General features: G+C 41.6%; 2 protein-coding genes across 7 annotated transcripts in view; one reads left to right on the top strand and one right to left on the bottom strand.

The window, feature by feature from the left end:
• Window positions 1-994: 994 nt before the first annotated feature.
• ngb (neuroglobin) lies at window positions 995-5,624 on the top strand. Of its 3 annotated transcripts, none has more exons than XM_084380610.1 (5): window positions 995-2,281; window positions 2,512-2,620; window positions 3,057-3,165; window positions 3,264-3,383; window positions 3,497-5,624. In XM_084380610.1, exons 2-5 carry the CDS (start codon window positions 2,523-2,525, stop codon window positions 3,647-3,649), a joined length of 480 nt encoding a protein of 159 aa, XP_084236736.1. In that variant the 5' UTR covers window positions 995-2,281; window positions 2,512-2,522; the 3' UTR covers window positions 3,650-5,624. The 3 variants fall into 3 exon arrangements, with proteins under 3 accessions (XP_084236736.1, XP_084236735.1, XP_084236734.1); XM_084380609.1 differs by having other exon boundaries at window positions 2,464-2,620; XM_084380608.1 differs by having other exon boundaries at window positions 2,385-2,620.
• Window positions 5,625-9,091: 3,467 nt separating this feature from the next.
• tmem63c (transmembrane protein 63C) overlaps window positions 9,092-13,561 on the bottom strand; it is a 30,646-nt gene continuing 26,176 nt past the window's right edge. For all 4 annotated transcript variants that reach the window (XM_084381678.1, XM_084381681.1, XM_084381680.1 and 1 more), the window contains one exon: window positions 9,092-12,901. In XM_084381678.1, coding sequence (XP_084237804.1) covers window positions 12,674-12,901 — 228 coding nt within the window. In that variant the 3' untranslated portion in view covers window positions 9,092-12,673. The remainder of the gene's footprint in view (window positions 12,902-13,561) is intronic.

Below are 13,561 nucleotides of genomic sequence, written 5' to 3'. Positions count from 1 at the left end.
CCCACATCAAATACGCTTGTAGATTCCAACCTCCATTTGTGCTTAGACAGCTGACTTCCAGGAATTTTAGACATCATTTTTACATACAAGCCACATGGAAATGTCTGAATATGTATATAATCACAATTAAAATGTAATAATGGAGACTAGAAAGTATAAAGTAGCCATATTTTTTCATAGGCCACTGTGTCATGTGCATTAAAGCTACCTAAGGCAATGTTTGCACAAGTTCAGTTCAGGACATCATGAAAATATATGTTACATGCAATTCCTATACCATTTTGTGCTGCCAGGCTGATGTTCATCTCTTCGAGGTGACTGTTACAACACTGTCTGGGTATTAAAATAAGCATATGATTAATTATGAATAATTACAAGGATTAGAAAAGTAGAAAAGCCAAAATCTTATTACATAGTACTTATAGATGTGATAAATATTTGCTTAGTCCCTTCCTTGAGATCTCAAATATCACATGGCAAAGCTTCAAGGGCTCCATCCTGTCAGGTTGTCATGGGAACCATGTATCCCTCCCCGCTCTGCCTCGTAGTCCCTCAGGAGAGCGCTGCGCACCTCTGATCCCCCACGGTGCACGGCTGAAAACAAAACCAATCTCTCCCAACCTGTTAGATAATATCCAAGTGAGAAACCCGCGTCCTGTGAAATCATCTCTTTAAAAACAAACCATAGCGCCTCGGATGTGTGTGGAAGCTGGGAAAGGGAACAAACACATCTCATTTAGATTAATGAGAGGCTGTGCACTTGGCCGACGAATGTTATGATCACGCTGTTTGAGGAGTGGCTCTGCTTAGCACATGAACAATATAATTTTGCTAAGGTGGCACGTTCAGGTCTTTTATTATTCCAGCCGCTGAACGATGTAAAAATTCCCACACATTTAATTCTGTAAATGCATGGGTTGCAAATGCAGGCAGGCATGTGAGGACACGCCCTGGAGTAGATGATATAGGCCTCAAATGGACTTCACTGTTACAATGTCGGCCAATTGCTACTCTCTTATTTTCCTCGTCTGCCACTTTCTATCTTCCGTTTTCTAACTCTCCTGTCGTATCCTTACTCTCCCACCTGCCAGGCAGTATCCCCTGTGTTCCCAGCATCCCTGCTCATCTTATTGCCCCTGTCCACCTGTTCCCACTTTCCCATCAGCCTCATAGCAGATATCCAGTCCAACTCCATTCATGCTCTGCCTGCCTGAGTTTTTCCTGTTATCATACTTGCAGATTTCAGGCGGAATGGAGCTGACAGATCCCCCTCAATAGTTAGAACATGTAAATTTATCCTGCCTGATAAAAAAAAATCATTCGAACTGCTTGTCTGAGAGCCTTACTGCATTATTTTCCATACCAGTATCACCTGGCATCTGATTTTCTTTTTCCCTTTTACATAAATAAAATTTATAATAATAATTTTCATGAGAAATCAATGCAGAAAAAAATCTAAATTGTGCAGTAAATTAAGGATTCGATGCTCAAAATGTCTTGAGTGAGGACCCACGTTCGGGTGTCCCCTCCCCCGTAAACGAAGCCTACGCCCTAACCTAACCTCTAATGACCCTTCTGCTTGCCTTTAAGACTCCCAATTAAATTAGTTCACCTCATCTCTCCTTGCCGGGCTTTGACTCTTGTCTCGATCTTGAGCAAACTTAAACCTTTAATTTCACCGGCTGCAGTGAGAGTCGTGCTTTTAGGTTCAAACCTGTTTTTACTGAGCCTTTCACCTGCTTTAAAACATCTGCAATTGCACCGTATGAAATGCTTATGCTGTGTTTTCTGGTTATTGTGTTGTTCATTTTAATTTCTTGTTGACTTAAATTCTCTTGATTACAAAGTAAAAGTGCAAAGGCCATGTATTTTTGTAAAGTGCAGTTTAGGTTGTGCGTGCATGTATAGTCTCCGTATGTTTTAGTCCCTGGTTCACCTGCAGGAGGAGCTGTGGCTCGCTGCAGCCTCTCTGGAGCAGAAGAGAGAGATCCCTCTTTTTCTCCTTCAGTGGCATGAATAATATCCCCAGTGCTGGAGAGAGAGCATATCAAGAGGCAAGCAGGAAGGGGAGAGAGAGATAGCAGCCAGTGTGACAGATAAGAGCGTGGCACAACTTGTCTCCCTGACTGCACCGTGGGCCGGGGGAAGAGAGAGCAAGTGCACCAGAGTGTCAGGCAAGGCTGCTGCCTGCACACACACACAAACACTCACACACACACACACAGACCCCTCAGCCTGGCTGCACCAGAAGAAGTTCAGAGAGAAGACTGACCTCAAGAAGGTACAGTACGTTTGTTCGTCACATCTCCTGCAGTCCTGTCCCCCTCTTTATGTCAGGATTACAGCTGTGTTACGCTCACTTGATGCTCCGCTTTGTTTTCCAGGTGGGTTGGCCGGAAGTTTGGTCTGTGGATTAACTCGAATGTTATGGCTTTCTTCAAGCTGAGCCTCCTTGTCCTGTAGAGGAGTTGTGTGTTTCCCCCTCCAGAAGAACTTGTCTCGTGTTTGCAGCCTGAGGGAGGATGGAGAAGCTGTCAGGGAAAGACAAGGAGCTGATACGAGGCAGCTGGGAGAGCCTGGGCAAGAACAAAGTTCCTCATGGTGTCGTCATGTTTTCCAGGTAATGTTTTACACAACCAACATGATTCAAATGGAATTAGTCAGTAAAGTGACCTGTGAGAGAAGAAAATGTCCTGTGCAGTTTTTCTTTCATTAGCATGCCTTCTTATAACTAAAAGTCATAGGATTTTTCTTGTTTTTGTGTTGTTGCTGAATAGCTGTGATGTTAGAATATGTATCAGGTGAGGAGAGAGAAACAAGCTAGATCCTCCGCTGCACACTTTCACCACGCAGCGACCGGAAGCTTGACTTGTTGCTTGGCGACAGACTGCAATAATCCAACAATTTACTTTGAGACAGCTGCCGCTAAATCAGAGACCAGCAGGAGAGATTTGTAGATGTATGATTTACAGATTGATTTTGTGTCTGTGTGGATGTTTGGCAACCCATGCCATGTGTATACACCTATAGAACAGTGTGGTATTTGTCTGTGGTAGACTGTTTGAGCTGGACCCTGCGCTCCTCAGTCTTTTCCACTACAGTACAAACTGTGGCTCCACACAAGACTGCCTCTCCAGCCCCGAGTTCCTGGAACATGTCACCAAGGTGAGCTCTGTTCGCCTCATCGACCACTACAAGATTACAGTTTGTACTTGTGCATGGTTTTGAACACCCTCTGTGTGTGTATGATCACGTGATCCTAGGTAATGCTTGTGATCGACGCAGCAGTCAGCCATCTGGACGACCTTCATTCCTTGGAGGACTTTCTGCTCAACCTCGGGAGGAAGCATCAGGCGGTTGGAGTCAACACCGAGGCATTTGCTGTATGATCAACCTTTCATAGTACAACTCTCAAAAAAATAATTTCACAACTGAATGAGCGGTGAAAAATATGTTCTTTGTGTGTGTTTGTGTTCTGGTTTGTTTTGGACTTCAGATGGTGGGTGAGTCCCTTCTCTACATGCTGCAATGCAGCTTGGGCCAGGCCTACACGGCGCCGCTGCGTCAAGCCTGGCTCAACATGTACAGCATCGTGGTAGCAGCCATGAGCCGAGGGTGGGCCAAGAACGGCGAGGACAAGGCTGACTGAGGCGCACAGAGGGAGCCACTGATCAGATGCTGTCAAATCACTCAATGTGGTTGCCATGGAACGCTGTACATTAGCTCTGTGAGTGGGGTCGCATAGCGTAGCAGATGCATGGTGTGGTTACTCTTTACAATTGGATCGACCAATCGCAGAGTTTATTTCCTTTGCTGTGGATGTTTCGCAACCAGGCAATGCTGCTGTACATCTGTGAGGGTCTGAGCCAGTTCTCCTCAGTCTGGACCTGTAACCATCTGAGCGCCTCACATCGAGAAAAAGCAACAACTGTTGAGTCTCTTTGTATATAACGGTTTTTATATCTACTGCAATGATAACAGTAACTGTAGTGGTCTTTGTGCTGTATCTTAAAAGAGTTGCACAGTTGTGAAACACTAGATATTATATTTAGGCATCACACACTACTCAAACTGTAATGGTTACTGTGGCCAGCATGGGCAGCTCTCTATCTAACTGGAACACAGTGATACTTTACAAAACACGGACAAAGCAATGTGATCTTACAGAGGAAAATCCTACCACCTTAACCATAACCATTACTGTGTTTTCTATTGATATTACACATCCTCTTTTTGTGTGCGACTTTGTTAATCTAACATTTAACCTACTGACAAAACAACTGTTAAATCTTATCTTCAATAGACGAGAACTGTTATACTCTCTGATGGCTCTCTTCAGAGATCTATGACTGTTAAGGCGTCCACGTGCACCTTACTCGACACGGTGTGTGATGCTCTCCTCAGTAGAGATTGTGAGTATTTCAATAGGCTTCAGCTGACTGTTAAACTCTAACTAATAGACTGTTATGTGACCTTCATAGAGTTTGAAAGTTAAAGGGCATCTCGGAGGACTTTTAACATCTTTGTTCCTTGGCTTCAGTTTCCAGTCATTGTTAGTGTTTAGTAGTTTTGTTGTACTGTAGTTGCTAATCTCAGTGATTCTTATTAACTGTGTTGTTGTGGCTACAAGCGTAGTATAACCTCTGCTTTAGAGGTGAAGGTCAGCAGAGTGGCCTGTGTTTTTCTGGCTCAGGAAGTGAAGCAGGAAGTGAATATTTGTTTTTGATTATGAAACAACGACAAACTGAATTGATTTTTCTTTTTAATTTATGAACACAAAACAAATGATACAGAGGTACTGTGTGCTGACACTGTCCAATATGTGTGTGTTATTATTATTGCTGCCATAACGCTGTATGTATCATCCTCACTCAGCTGTTATTTACATTCATGGTCATTATGCCAAGTAACTTAGCAACAGTGTGCCAAGTATTAGATAATAACACCATACAACTGTAAATCCAAGCTGCTGATATGTGGTTATTATCGCTTTAGTCTGAGTTTACATTTATAAAGTTTATTTTTATATTCTGAAATGTATGTGTAGTTAAAGAGCATTGATTTTTCTTTTTCAAATATGATGTACTGTACAGTATATCCTTCATTATAATCAAAATAATAGAGATATTATTAACTTCTAAATGTGCAATCCTGACAGAAAATTATAAAAGCAGAGTTTTTTATTGAACTATTTTATCCTTGAGTAGTATATTCTCTCTACTTTCCAGCCCAGAGGTGTAATGTTTATTAACTGACTGTGTATTCGGTGTATTTGTAGTGATTCTTTCTTCAGTACACAGCCCTGTGCAGGTTGTTGTTCTCCATGTCTCTGTTTTCAATTACCTGACATTAGGTCTTTTTAGCAGGCATGACTGACAACTGGCATGTTATCCCGTTAACATCCAGCAGCTCTGTACATATTGGGTGTGTCACTGTCTACCTCATCATTATCAGCTGCTACTGAACAGCGATGACTTCACCTAGTTATCCTTCAACCAAAAACGCACATTATTATTATTATTATTACTATTATTATTATTAGAGTAAATGCAAGCACGCACTCTTTGTAAACTGGATTCCATCCTACACTTGTTGTGTGCTTACTTGAGACTAAATAAAGTGATCTTCTGTGGATATTTTACTGCTAATCGAGGTCAGTGTGTTTTCCTCTCGCTCTCAGATTGTTGATGGTTAACAACACAATGGTCTGCGTTTGAAATCAATCACACGATGCTTGATTTCCTTCCCACTGACAGCCCATCCCCGAGTGTTACATAAGATCCAAGCGCCGAATGGCTCATCGCTCTCGGCTTGAGACGAGGGCGACTGCAGGCACATCAGCCCACTTACTCATGCAACTGCACAATGTCACATCGAGATTGTTTACAGAATTTCACAAATGTTTCATACACTTTTCTCCGCAATGTGGGATTTGTTTTGTTTATATTTTCGAAGTAAAATCCTTGTAGATAGTTTGCTTGAATATCAGTTTGCCTCTTTAATGAGAGAAGTGGAGATGGAGATAATCTGAACACACAGGGCTCATTTCTCCCAGATATACAATTTGGTTGTATCATTGTAAAAGTCACATCCACGAGCTTGCTGTCTGTTCTGCGGTTGGAGCAGTGGCTGACATGGCCTTAATCTGTCTCCCTGCTCTCTCCAACAGCATCCTCACTCTCCCTGTCCCAGTGAGAGTCTGCTGTATTTATGTTGGCTCCATGCTCCATGTCTCGCTTCAGCCTCCAGAACAACACTGAGCCAGTTGTCTCGCCACTGGGCTTCACGGGGACTCTGACCCGACCGTCTCTCGGGTCACCAGCCAGTGGTTAGATTGCAACAAAAAAACAATAAGCTAGTGACTGAAATACAGTAGGTGTTTATTTCCCTCGTGGCAATTCATTAATCCGCACCTATACTTCTAGTCTTACCTTGAAGAGTACGAGGATTTGCTCTGAAGGCTGTCGTCTGGAGAGGAGTCTGCGAGAAAAGACAACACGCATTATTTTTAGAAAGTCTGCAACGTGTTTAGGAATGAAGGGGTATTGAACGTTGTCATGGCAACTGTTAAGTGATGGTCCAGAGTTGTGTGTGTGTGTGTGTGTGTGTGTTTTCGATGAAGGAGCTCATCCTAAATCATCCTGTGGAGAGGAGCAAGGAGTGGACAGTGACTACGCGTGCAGGCTCGGGCTAATAAGGCTCGCTCCGATAGCTCTTCTGGAAGCAACACACGCCTTCCAAGCAACAACCACAACAGCGAGGATGAGCTGTCTGTCAGCAACTGCAAAACAGTCCCTTCTCACATGAGACAAAGGATAAGGCTGGTGTTACTCACATATTTTCTGATTGTTAACAAATCCCATGAAAAGACTGAAACAGGAATTTCCCATCCTTCAAACCAATTGGCTCCAACTGAAAATGTAAATCTGTAAATCCTGAAACAGCTGGGCACTGCAGTTTTGCGCAAACATTACTCAAACCAGAGTAAATAGTGTATTTGTTTGGGACCATTTTCAGCTGTGGATTAATACACTTTTAGAGCTTCTCGGAACAGGAGAAAAGGGTCTGTTTTACTACACCCTAACCCTCCACGACATGACACAACCCCCTGAGATGACTTCCTGGATCAATGTACTTATTTTAACCAAAGCTTGATTTTTTTCCTAAACCTAACCTAGCTGAACTGCGACTATTTGGAGGGTGTGTCCTGTAGGTGCTACTGTGGACCTGCAGACAAACCTATCACACAGGAGATGTTTCAGCAAGACAGATACACTTCTATTTTAATCTATACAGCTGTCGACACAGGCCACACAACTACTAGTGTTTTACTTGTGCAGTACTCCCACAAATGCAACCCAAAACGTACAGGTACAGGTGTAACTGAAGCTGCTACACTAATGTGCTGTAAGGATGAGTTTCATTTATTTGTCTCTAACTGATGATCCCATGCTACAGTATCTATGTCCTTTGTTTTGTTACGATTGACAGACCCCTACAGCGGCAGAAATTACATACTGTGTGTTTACGGACATACTGTGTCTTCAAGGATCATTTGTCAGGGTTATGTATTCATTAAACTTTATAGCAGCTACGGCTGTATGTGCTGTAATCACCTGCTGTGCTGCATTAGATAACCGTTCATGACACCTTTTACTTAGATATAATGAGGAAGGCAATTTATACCTGAGAAGTTTTGTTTTAACGAGGATCAAATGGTCTTGCACAGCTGCTGAATGGTGCCTTCGGATGCATTAGCTGCGTTTTCCAAGGTCACCTTTTAAGCAAATAGTCTTTACAATGCTCAGAAAAATGTTAATTTGCGATATAGTTTGTTTTGTTTAGTCAACTGCTACTTCCAAGGTCAAGGATGAACTTTCTGAAGCTCCTTAGTCAAAATCATTAACTACATTGCCACCACTTTGACCCCACAACATTATGTAAATGCTAAACAGACCATCTTATTAAGCCTAATTTGCATGCTGAAACCAACCCATATGGGAGTGACAATATGCTTTCCGCAGGAGGCAGAGACATTTTCTATTCTAAGCATCTGGGCAGGAGAAAGGCGAGCGACAGGCCACGCACCCAGAGGAATTCACCTTTCACTGAGAAGCAGGCTCTTAGCAGTTGCCACTGGTGACAAGGGAAATGTCAGGGACTTTTCTCTCTCTTTTTCAACTCTTAGCAACAAAGAAGCACCGTATGTAATGGCTGGCATGTTATCTTGTTTTTTTCTTGTTACAAAACCTTTCACTGCATGCAGAAAAATGACATCCATCCAGTCGTTGAGAGATGTTTTGCAGAAAAACCTACTTGTGCACCACTTTGCTGGAACTGCTTCTACCACTGGCACTATGGTGCTACCACTTTCCAGTGTGGTTTGGATAAAAGCAGATGGTCATACAATTAATTGCCCCATCCACCCTTAGATGTGGTCTGAGGGACAAACGAGGCCTGTAGTATTTACCGAGGCTTGTCCCGAGGCTAGTTTGTATGCAGACACGCTGTTTCAAACACTAAGCTAACATGCACCTGCATTCATTAGCCACGCTCTCTCCAGCTCTGTGAAATGAGCATGTTTTGTCTGTTGTTATCTTTGGAGAGACAAAGAAATCACTGTCATCAGTAGTACACTTCGTCAGACTTTATTTTGGGTAATGTCTAATTCCTGAAAAGCTGGGAAACTGCTAGCCTCACTTGTTTATTTAGTACAAAAACTAAAATGTAGGGCATAAATAAGCATATTCCCATAATTTCAAACTTTTTATTTAAAGGTTAATTTGTAAGATAGTTAATTATTGAGTCTAATTTCCAACCCGTTTAGAAGTGTTGAGAAGTTTCAGTATCTGTTGACCTGGAAAACCAAAAGCATCAGTGTTCGACAGTCAACTATCTTACAAACTGGACCTTCAAATGGTAGATTTTAACCTCAGTCATAAACCCGTATTGTATGTTCCTGAAGGCATCATATGAACGTTCACTCTTTCACTACTACTCACTACATGATGACTGACTCACTGCCTCTCTAAAACCTTTCATCATAGACCACAGTAGAGGAGAGCAATAACGAGTTCATGGCACAAGATGAGTGGATTGAGCTGAATTAATTTTAATTTCAGATCACAGCACTTCACTTTTGACAGATGAAAACTCATTAGCCTGACAGCGATCAATCTCAAACGCAGTCTGTCCCTTAACCTCAACCTTCTTGGAGATATAACAACCTACATTTACAGCAGGCTGGTCACATACGAAATAAAGATGATACACACATTTCATAACCAAGAGCAGAAACCAGCGGACATGTCTGGAAAGCTAATGCACCTCCAAATAGACCTTAGATGGCCGAGCCGACAGTATATGAACAGACATGACAGGATACAATAAAACTAGTTAAGCATGAAAATGGACAATCCCTCCTTGCATGGCCATTAGAGCTAAGAATACCCTAATAAGTTTTATTTTGTATTTTTCAAAGGAAAGCACGTTTAATGATCTGTGAAACAAGCTTCTGCGAGAGAAACCCACAGGACATGTTGGCAGTTCATGAACAGAAATTCTGAGATGTGCTTTGATGTTTTTTTTTTTTCCCAAATGGATGTTACTTCATGATTTTCTGCACTGACCACTTCATACTCTCTCTGCTGCCAGCTTTCATCTCTTTAAAACAGCACGAGGAACTGGAATTAGATTCCTTGTTAAATGGAGCAAATACATTTGCTTCTAGAAAAACTTTTTTCTTTGAAAAATCCTTTCACAGGCCTTTGATTTTATGTGATTAACATCATAATAAGCCTTCTCATACAGACAAAACATGGATTAATGGAAGATTACCTCTAAGATTAACTGTAGGTGAACTGATTAAAATGTTGAAATTTAAATTACCTATTTAAATCAATGGGAGGACGACACTGGATAAACAACTTCCAAAGATTCTGTATCATCACCAGCGAGCTTGGCCGTACATCTTATAAGATCTGCGTGATCAAAAGATACAGCAGCTGAGAACTTAATGGATATTGATCAAACTTGACAACAAGGAGCCAACAAGACCACAACACTTAGCATCTTAAAGCAACAGAACTGCTGTAATGTAAAGACAGTAAGCATGTTGAGCTTGACGGTTATCGACCTATTCAAGGAGCACTACAACTACCTGCTTTTTCTGGAGCCTTTGATCATATCGTGGTCTTCATCGGCAGATAAAGTTTGCTCAGTTGTCACTGATCTGTAGATGTTCAAACTTTCTAATATTCTGGGCATATGTAGGGTTTTTGTCCGTGCCTGTTTGCTGTACAAGTTATAGTTTATCTTAAAAGCAGATGAAGACCATGTGATATGGTCGAAAGCTCCAGAAAAAATGCAGTAGGTGGGGCCTCATGTGAAGATTGTTTTGTCAATATCTTGGTGGAATGAGCTCACTGCTTGTCTGTTGGTTGTTGAATGAAAATATCCTACTCTGGGTTGTTTTTGTCGTTATTTTTATCTCATGGTTGTTTCCCCGCTCTTTAGTTTTCAGTCCATGCAGCATATTTCAGGCCATGCTGGATTGTCACACGAAAGAAAGTGTTTGTTCAAGGCACAGCAAGAGACGTGAATAACAAACTACAATCAGTTTACATTCAGTTTCATGGGAAAATAAAGACTCTCATCCCAACGTGACGAAATAAAACATCCCCAAAAATACAAAAGTTGCAAACATACGGACTGTAAACCAATGAGATCAGCACATAGGAAACTTTAAGGATTAGGATAGGAATGCATACCTCATTTATACAACATACAGTAGTCAACATGCAGTGGAGTGTCACAAGGAATAGGTTAATAAACTGAAATCAAGGTACAGTATAGAAGTGCTCAAATTTTAGCGTTCGGGACATCAAACTTAATCTGAGCACACAAATATTTGACTAACAATAAACAAATAAATACAAATAAGTTAATTTCAGCCATTATGGTAACATATTATTATTATTATTTAGAATTTTTACAACTAAAGAAACTTAATATAATGGCTTTAGTAGTAACAGTGTTTAGTTACTTTCAGTATTTCATGTAATTATAATAAATTCTCCTCAAGGATTCTATGTTGTTGTCTTGCAATGGGACAAAATAGACTCCATGGCGTATTTTTTCAAAATGTTGTAATTCCAGGATGTGCTTCTGATTTTCCCATAGCTTGTGGAACTTATAGGAATACCTATACATTTTGGGAAAACCCACTTTCTTGCGGAGAGTTACATGAGATGATTTATATCACGTTCATCTTGGTGTGAATATAAATATACAGTAAAGCAGTTGCCTACACAATTTAAAAGGCAATATTTCAACTGAAGTTGGGGTTAGGGTTATATAATGGTTGATGTATGAGATTGTGAAAATGTATAATTAGACATGCTACACACCCAAAAGTCACGTAACTGACGTCGACTCATATAACACTCAAAAAAACCCATGACTGAAACAATGTAGAGCTGGTGGCTGAACCAACTAGGTTAACTCTACTTCCGGAAAGCTGTAGCTATAAATATCGGCGGGGTGTGTAGTCATTTTAGTGATTTTCACCTCTTTTAATACTTTTCTGTGACTTTTCTCCTTTTTCTTCGTTCCTCTATTTCTCAGCCCATCACAGTCGCTTCCTGGAGTCTCCACTGGCGACAAGAAGACTCCAGGAAGTTACTGCGACCTGCCAAGAAATGTCAGGCTGACACGAGACTGGTATCGATCTTCTCATCTAACTCTCAGGAAGAAAGTCAACTTGAACATGCAAAATGTCAAACTACTCCGGTAAAATAAATAAAACAAACTGAGCTGGATCACATACACAGTAAAAACAGCATATTTAAGGGAATACTCTGATTAAGATGGGACAGCTCTTTAAATCCTTGGCCAATCTCCACTAGCCCCCACACCCAACCCAAAGCACAATATCAATGACACCAAAAATACTGTAGCAAAAATAGTTACAACAAGCTTCAGGTACAGCTGAGCTGCTTGTGCCTCCTCGGAGAGAGTGTACACATATTACAGTACATCTCTGAGTTACATTCAGCCCTCCGTCTGTCTGCTCTCTCACTGCAGATGGCTTCACAACTAGCTGCCCTCACCCTCAGCCTCCCCGAGCTCTGCCGCCGAGGAACCAGATATCACCCGTGCCCAGATCACTCTGTCAGTCTGCCGGGGGGAGCCTGCTCACACCACCCACTCTGATGGGAACTTTCACCTCCACTCATGTCCAAGTGCCACAGCATGGACAGAGTATCTCTGATGGCAGTCAACCCCAGTCACTTGCATTACTTTTAACCTTTTTAACTTGCAAATGAAGCTGTAGAAGAAGATGGAATTCCTGTCATGGAGCATCCGATAGTTTAAGATAATCTGTACATTTAGGGTGGATGTATCTTCTGTCACGGTTGATGTTTGTGTCCATGAGACAGGTTCAGTAGATGTTTTAACCGCTGTCTATACATTTATACATTTATAGACTGCTCCTGTATTCTTAAGCTACTTTCATCTTCAGGCTATTCACCCTTTCTAACAAGCCCATTATCAGGGTCTGAGGCAGCTGAGTTGCAGTCTGAGGTCAGTGGCGAAAACGCTGCATTGCGGCATTTAGCAATCTGTGTTCCCCAGGTGAAGGACACGTGGAATCAGCTTGGGGGATTTGGATTTACTGGTAGCCCACAGGGCTGTCCATGAGTGGGCTGGAGCAGTAGGGGTCCGGTGGGTCTTGGAGCTCAGTCTCATGGGTCTGGGAGGGGTCCTCGCACTCTTCTTCCTCCACCTGGTCGTGGCTTGAACTCCTGGAGCTGACCATGGCGCCGTAGCCGTGGTGGGCTGGGGAGGGCATGGGAGTCAAAGCCAGCTCTGGCTCCAGCAGCACGGATGCCACAAACAGCTGAGGGAGGAAGATCAACATACAGTTTATGATCGTGTCAAACGGTTAATTACTTCCCACAGGGAGCGTAGAAGATGAAAGTTTGTTTTTCAGTAAGGGTTTGTGGTGGTTCCCCACCCTACACTTAGAGGGTAAAGACACATGTTCAGATCTTAACTAATTAATAATTCTGAGAGTTCATAACCTGAAAAATAATGTGACTGGCAAAGATTATAAATCCAGCTTTGAACTTTTGCCTCAATACGTCATGGGGGTCATTGTGCATGTTTTAAGTGATCAAAGAAGTATTCAGAACATTATTTAATCAAAAGTAACAGATATTACAAGTTGTTTATAACATGATCATTTGGTTTGTTTTTAAAATACCTGCAAAGTAACTAGAAACTGATGCTATCAGATAAATGTAAGAGTTAAAGTACATTATAGCACTTGAGAAAAAGTATTTGTTCATCACTTCTTACAGGTGCTTTTGGTTATTTTAACCCATTTATTATGAATCACATATAAGTTACAGTATTTTCTTACCATAGTTTATTAGAGTGGTTTTGTTGCCTATTAAAGACTTGAGCAACGCTATTAAATTCATATCGTAAGATTGATGTTTTTGACGCAAATGCAGCACTGACAGTAAATGCACCAGCCTGGAAACTCAGCGTAACT

Source organism: Pagrus pagrus (assembly GCF_965226575.1).
Source record: "Pagrus pagrus genome assembly, chromosome: 18".
NCBI classification, from domain to species: domain Eukaryota; kingdom Metazoa; phylum Chordata; class Actinopteri; order Spariformes; family Sparidae; genus Pagrus; species Pagrus pagrus.
Note: the sequence above shows the minus strand (reverse complement) of the source record. Positions and strands in the feature narration are given on the sequence as shown.